At 33.3% G+C, this 7,328-nt stretch overlaps 1 protein-coding gene across 3 annotated transcripts; it reads right to left on the reverse strand.

Annotated features, from left to right (window-relative positions):
- Window positions 1-2,233: 2,233 nt before the first annotated feature.
- Window positions 2,234-7,037, reverse strand: LOC100260180 (uncharacterized). Of its 3 annotated transcripts, XM_059738023.1 has the most exons (6): window positions 6,778-6,947; window positions 6,644-6,675; window positions 4,723-4,964; window positions 2,745-2,982; window positions 2,602-2,651; window positions 2,234-2,491 (listed from the first exon to the last, which is right to left on the reverse strand). In XM_059738023.1, the coding sequence occupies exons 1-5, from the start codon at window positions 6,828-6,830 to the stop codon at window positions 2,644-2,646; spliced, it is 573 nt and encodes a 190-aa protein (XP_059594006.1). In that variant the 5' UTR covers window positions 6,831-6,947; the 3' UTR covers window positions 2,234-2,491; window positions 2,602-2,643. The 3 variants fall into 3 exon arrangements, with proteins under 3 accessions (XP_059594006.1, XP_059594004.1, XP_059594005.1); XM_059738021.1 differs by adding an exon at window positions 6,964-7,037 and having other exon boundaries at window positions 2,234-2,982; window positions 6,778-6,845; XM_059738022.1 differs by having other exon boundaries at window positions 2,234-2,651.
- Between the last annotated feature and the right edge of the window lie 291 nt (window positions 7,038-7,328).

Here is a 7,328-nt window from a genome sequence, read left to right on the forward strand (position 1 = left end):
AAATCTTCCATTTGTTTATATCCTTCCAATGGTCAAATTAAACCCTCAGTCATCCATAACAAGGCTAGTTCCTTTTCCTTAAACCCGTAGTCTTTGGGAAATGTTGCACAATAAAACAAACATTGTTTTAAATGTGCTGGAAGGTGATGATAACTCAACCTTAATGCGCGAATGATGCCACATTCGGTATCCGAGACCACCAAGAACCTTTGCTGCTAATGGCAAACCATCGCACTTTTCAACAATTTTCTTGCCTATTGACTTTAGATTCGGGTGTTGTTCAATATTTTGGCGTTCAGTGTATGCAGGGACACGATATAATAATAATAATGCTAAATAGGTGGTAATATTCGTATGAAAGCATAGGATGGTAGCAAGGCCATTTAAAAGTGGCTACGGTTCCATTCTTTTCAACCCATTTTGCGGTTATTTCCTTTAGAAAATTTCCCAAAATCCCATTGACTTTTTCACCACTTAATGAGTCAACCCCATTTTACTTTTCATGCTTGTCAGTAGGTAAAATTTTGCAAATTTTTGATGATTTTTTTTATAAGAAACATTTGATTAAAAGAAATAAAATAACACCCAAATTTGATCAAATAACCTTTACGCATTAAAAGTTGTACATATAATTTTATTAACATTTTTATTTTTAAACTTTTTTATCTAAAAAGTTCAAACAAATTATTCAAAGGCATTTTTTTTTTATCCAAAATAGAATTTAAGTTTTTAATATAATTTTGGTCAAATAACCCCTTTTATTATTGGTGTAAATATTTACGAGGGACATTTATTAGGACTAGTGTAGAGGTGAAGCTAATTAAGAAGAAACAAGCCTTCTCATCCCAACCCCCCCCCCGCGGCTAAAGAACAAAAGAACCCAAACCACTAACATAGCACAAAAAAAACCCTCCCCTTGACGCATGCACACTACCTGCCCCTTATTTAACTCTTCTAAATCAATCAATAAAACAATCTTGCTGTTGAACCCTGGGAGTTGTATCCATTTGGAAACCACTAATATCAAAACAATATATCGGAGAACTCGTAAGTAGATGGTATAAATAAGAGGTACAGGGCCTGTTTGTTTAGTGTTTTCAAGAACTGTTTTTTGTTCTTGAAAACAAAAAACACAAAAAACTCGTTTGGTTGAGAGGGTCGTTTTTGTTTTTGTTGTTTCCCGTGTTCTCAAAATGGCACTGTTTAGAGAACAACAAAATGTTGTTTTCCCCGTTTTTTTACTGTTTATAGAACAAAATTAAACAAAAAAAAACCATCTGTTCTCCGTGTTTTTTTTTTCTTCCCGTTCTCATCTCTTCTCCAGCACAGTCTTAGTCTTGATTCAAGGTTCATGAAATTTAAATCCAATGGCACAATAGCAAAGAGACCCCTAAAACGGATCCAGAAAACACAGGGAGCAAAAGAAAATCCATTCTTTTTGGTTTTCCTTGGGGTTTTTGCTTGGATTTTCTCGGAAATCAAACGAGGATGAATTTTCCCGGAAATCGAATGGGGGATGGATTTTCTTGGGAATCAAACGGGGTTGCAAAAAAAATAATAATAATAATAACATGATTAGATTAGTACCTGCGAGGATTGAGAGTGGCAGAGGAAAATAGGGCCTTTTAGGGATTCTCTCGACTGGAGGGCAACTTCAGAAAAGGGCTTCTTGATGCCCGAGAGAGAGAGAAGTGGGTGGCATTTTTAATTTTTGGTTTTAGTAGAGATAAAAAAAAAATTAACAAATCACGAGAACAATTTTATCTCAATTTAATAGAATATGCTATAATTTTTAATAAAGTTAAAGATTAAATAAAAAAATATTAATAAAAATAATTTTATTATGTTTGATTTATTTTTAAAAAATATTTTTATTTTTAAATTAATAAAATAAATAATTTTTTTAATTTAAATGAACTATATATCTAAAAATTATTTATAAATTTATAATATAAAATTACTTGAAGAAAATATTTTATTAATTAGAAAAGAAAAAAAAAACATCTTTCAAACGTGTCTTTTGTTTTATTTGTTCTAAATTTTTTTTTTTATTAACTCAACCAAACATGTTTTTTTGTTTTTGAGAACAAAAACTGTTTTTTAAAATTCAGTTCCCAAACATAATTTTTTTTTTAAAAACACCAAAAACTGTTCTTAAAAACTGTTCTCAAAAACTATTTTCCAGAACAGTTTTCAAAAACAGCAACCAAACAGGCCCACAGATTCTGGGATCTAGAAAATAGCTACAGTACTTTAGTATGGGTTCCATCTTCCCATTCCCTGCTGTCAAATAAGCTGCTGAACATAAACTTTTTTTAACCAACACAAAATGGATCTAGGAGTTTGATACATTACTGTATGTTTTCTGAAGTCACAGAGAGCAGTTTCAATATAACCAGTTGACTGGCTCTAAGGAAATGCACAAAACATGAATATCAACCATGGCCAGCTCTTCCAAAAGTGATTGTTATGCTGAGACTCATCATGCTTTCTGCAGCAAAAGCGATTTATGGTTATTCATGTTTTCTGAAGTCACAGAGAGCAGTTTGGATATAACCAGTTGACTGACTCAAAGGAAATGCACAAAACATGAATATCAACCATGGCCAGCTCTTCCAAAAGTGATTGTTTTGCTGAGACTCATCATGCTTTCTGCAGCAAAAGTGATTTATAGTTATTGACAGCTAATGAGAAGGTGGTAAAAGCCAAGTTTATAGTTATTGAGCAGGTGATTGGCTATGGTATCTGCATTGGGAGATACAGTTTGAATTCTGGTGGGAGTTCCTCTTCTGAGTAAAGGCGATCAGAGAAATAAATCCTTCTCAGCCGGCAATTTGCATGAACCTTAACTCGCAATGTCTCAACATAGTTGGTTCCATATGCTCTTCTGGTAAAATCAGCAAGATTCAACTGGATCGTATTCCATCCCTCATCCATCCTCAATGGCATAGTGCATATATATGGCTTCACTCGAGTCACAGCCTATAGCATAAAAAACCAAATTCATACTTGCATCATTTTTACTTATGTTTCTATATGCAGTTTTAAAAGGCACAAAAGTCTACTACAGCTTAGGCATAAGGCACAACAGAGACGCGCACCTGAGTGAAGTGTAATGCAACATGGGGTGCATATCAATTTTATAAAATGTAATTCAAAATCTAATCCTATTAATAAAAAATTTAAGATTCCAAACAATAAACAAAAAAGTAATGAAATTATATAAATTTCAATATAGAATTAAAAATTTCATGAATAAAAGTTTTTAAAAAGGAAGAGGAAAGTTGACAAAGCGCCTCTTCAATATGACGTATGTCTTGGCAAGTGAGGAGCTATAACTAGGAAGTAGTTGCACCTTGAGCCTAGGTACACTTAAAAGTGCTCCTTTTAAAATTATGGCTATATAATTTCTTCAATATGAATGGGGATTGCACATCACAAAATCACCATGCCCAATTCATATTTCGGTACCTAACTACTAAAGCAAGAACATTTGCCAACACATACTTTTTTTGCAGTAAAAATATACAACTATCATCTTACACCCTGCTTTTCCATCGTTCAATAATGGCTATAATACCTCCACCAAATATCTTAGCATTCATAGAATAATACTAGAATAAAGTTCTCTTTCAGTAAACATAAACAACACATGGAAGACAGCTCTTCACTCCCCTCCCTTTTTAGCACTAGAGAACCCATTTACCTACCCCATAGACCAAGACCACCTTCCCAAGAGTAGAACCCGAAGCCTTTCCCTAGTCCAGCCATGAGATACCACTCAGATATGGAGGCCAGTACTATTCAACTGCTTGAATAGAGAAACTGAACTATTCTAGACCGTTCATAAAAGTCATGAGTTGAATTCTTTATCATACTCCTGCATGTGTGTGTGTTTGTGCCCATAAAAAATACGTATGTGAGTGTGGTTGGTGTGGGAGTATGCTAGACTGCCTGTGCTTGTGTGTACAGGTTTCCTCACCTATCATTGTGGACAATCTCCAAGGGATTCACAAACAAGAGTAAAAGCTATCTGGTGACATCTCCAAGGGAAACAAAAGAGCAAGCACAAACATATTTAAGTCTTAACACCTTAAGTTTTCCATCTACTCACTTATCAGCCCATTGCGGATGCCAGCTGGAACAGAAACATGTCCTTCCAAATTCCACTAAAGCTTAAGACAAGCATGCCATCTCAGTAAAACCAAAGGTCAAATAAAGGGCACATGAGACATTTATTTGGTCCATAAAACTCTTGGTATGACGCTTAAGAAAAAATGTTATTGATAACATGGACAGCCACTTGTTTTGAACTTTGAAGCATATGGGAACTCAAGGGAGATCGGCTAATCTTAGATGGAAAAGGAAAATACATAGATTACAATTTTTATAGCATAACCAAACCAAACAATGGTAGGGCTATTCATAAGATTTTATTAGAAACCAAACAAATAGGAGAACCTCAATTAAAGGCTATATGTATATCAGTTGATGGTGTTGGGAAACCATAGTATCCAGCCAATATAATTGATCACATGTCTTCCTAGGATTAATTTCTTAGCAATCGATCATTTGGTTTAAATAATTCATGCTGCCAATAATAGAATATTCCTTAAAGACTAAATTAATCTAATAAGATCCTGTCAAGTGAAAATTCTTGTCACAACAAGAAAATCAAGAGAAAATAGCACAGTATTAAAACAATTGGGCAGACTTACACACTTGAAAATTAGAAGCGCAAAAACGTCGCCTGACATTCTTATCATCCAGCACTTGAATCTCAAGTGTGAAATATTTCTTTAGATTCTTTACAATCATAACCAAGACTGGTAGCTTTATACCAAGTGTTGCAGCAGGATCTGCTGGGCATGTAATGTATGTGGATTGGACATTTAACCCAACTATTTCAAGGACATTGGAGTGTATATCTTCATCTTGAGTACGTTTTATCTGGCCATTGACAACTGCAAAAAATCCAGAAAAGGAGGCATTTTGCACATTTGATTTGACAAATTAAATACTTGTGTCATCATCAGATCAAATAACTTAAAGGCACAAACACCAATAAAAGCATATCATCTGAAATAGATAAAATATGTTTTCCCTTTCATACATGGAATGCTTCATAGGAAAAGGTTACCCAAGTGTAACCCACAAACCAAATCGAAGTTTGAAATTGCAGAAGCTTTAACATCAAGTTGCACTCAGAGAATTGGGAACAGGTTTCATAATCTGAGTTCAAGTGGTAATTATATGTTAACAAAATATATTATTTTTATTTTTGTCTTTTTTTTAAAAAAAAAAAAAAGAAATTGACTTGAAAAAATGAATTTATTAAGATGCACCTAATGAAAAAGAGGGTGCAAAGCAGGAAACAGAAAGTATACAAGCTACAAAGGATACCAAAAGGCTAAAAGGGAAATACGAACAACAAAGCCCATGGCAACCATGATGGGAGAGCACCAATGAGGGGGTGCACCAATGAGGACGGGGGAGCACTCATGAATGTCATGATGAAGGTGGTGTGGTGAAAATTCACAAAGCCCAGGGTACCACTGGTCCATCATGTACGCCACATGATAAATACCACTTTAAGGGAACAAAAGGTAAGGTAAGTTAAAATTTACTTTAATGAAATGTTTTTGCAATTTAGAAGCTCTAGATGCATTAGGCAAGTTTTCATAAATACAACCTTTGGTTGCTTCGAATTGAAAATTATTTATCACTAAGTTGTCTAAAAGCTTTAGTTGTTGAATCCAGAAAAATAGGGCATTTCCTTCCTTGATTACCTAGCACAAAACAACCTTCTTTCTTACTTAGCACCTAAGACCCAACTATGTTTATATTGGATTGAAACTTTTCAGTTCAAGGCACTGATGGGAAGAAAATATTTTTTCCCCCTCTTTCTCTCTGTGTGTGCATGTGATTATCTACTTTTCATTACTCTACCTCTAGATGCCTCAACATATCTCTCTTCCCACAATTCTTTGGTTGTCATCCTTACACATTTATATACCAGCACGTTCCAGGCATAAATTATCGAACTAAACATCTTCACCCTATCTAGAATGCCTTCCACAATTAATAAAATAAAAAAATAAGGTGAGAAAAATATAATTCTTACATTCTTCTCTGACTTCAATCAAAATAACAACTGGATTTATAAAAATAAAACAACTTGTTGCCTACACAAAAGAAACTTGCAAAAATTTTCAAGCTCATTTCATGCAAAATAGATTTTTATCATTTCTTTTCCATGCATGATAAGTTTTCTAATAGGGACGAAAAGCCAACAGAATGAGGAAATTCATCTGACAACTAACAATCCATTGAGAAAAATATTGAAAGAAAGAAAGTTAGTTAATGCAAGAGAGAGAGAGAGAGAGAGAGAGAGAGAATTGGAATTCATTTCCTTTATCATAGTAACAAAAACACAGAAGAATTTCCAATTAACTCTTTTTGCACAAAAATGATAGCAAAGTGCAAGAATTTTGAATTGCCAAAAATCGAAATTTCCAAAAATCTAACACGGACTCGAATTCCTAGAAATCCCTTCCCAATTCCTTTACTTTCCCTCAAATCCCCCTTTCTAATAGCATGAATATGAACAGTATCACCGGTAAAGACAAGAAGAACCACTCACCTTCTTTATCCCAAATTTGCAAAGGCTTGCTCCTATAATACCCCAAAAAAAATCGGGGAAAAAAAAAAAATCAGAGCTTTGAAGAGTTGCAGAATTTGAATTAAAAAAATAAATAAATAATGCAAGAAACATACCCGAGGCTGTATAGAATTGATAGAAACCCTGACTGGAATGTGTTCTTAAACATTTTCGCTCAATTCATCTGCAATCAAACCTAACAATCAGAAAAATTCTTTGTTCTTTTCTTTTCGTTGCAATGTTTTGTTGCTGAGAAACAAGTCAAACAGCAGAACGAGGAAAGGGCCTAGGGTTAGGGCTACCTGGATGCAGTGCAAGACGGCGTCGTTTCGGCTGACGAAAGAGTTTAAACCACAATCTCTCGGTTTGAAAAGAAATATGCTACGAATATAAATAATAACATACATAATTAAATACTTTAAATTCTTTAATAAATCTTATCATTTTTAAAAATAATTTAAAATTCAAAGAATTGACTAATTAATTATGGATTAAATAAAATAATTCAGAATACTATCTTTGTAAAAAAATTTGACTTATTTATACCTTAAAAAAATTAAATTTTATTTGTTTTTATATTAGTTTAAAATATAATAGTATTAACTATTATTTTTGAATATTTATTTTTTATTTTTAATAAAATTAATTAATTATATTTTTATAATTA

Source organism: Vitis vinifera, chromosome 7 (assembly GCF_030704535.1).
Source record: "Vitis vinifera cultivar Pinot Noir 40024 chromosome 7, ASM3070453v1".
Taxonomy (NCBI): domain Eukaryota; kingdom Viridiplantae; phylum Streptophyta; class Magnoliopsida; order Vitales; family Vitaceae; genus Vitis; species Vitis vinifera.

Coding starts and splice junctions, on each gene's coding strand:
- LOC100260180 (XM_059738021.1), bottom strand. CDS start 6,830: ATGTTTAAGAACACATTCCAGTCAGGGTTTCTATCAATTCTATACAGC. Junction 6,676..6,777: donor TCAATTCTATACAGCCTCGG/GTATGTTTCTTG, acceptor GGGGTATTATAG/GAGCAAGCCTTTGCAAATTT. Junction 4,965..6,643: donor GCAAATTTGGGATAAAGAAG/GTGAGTGGTTCT, acceptor GATTTTTTGCAG/TTGTCAATGGCCAGATAAAA.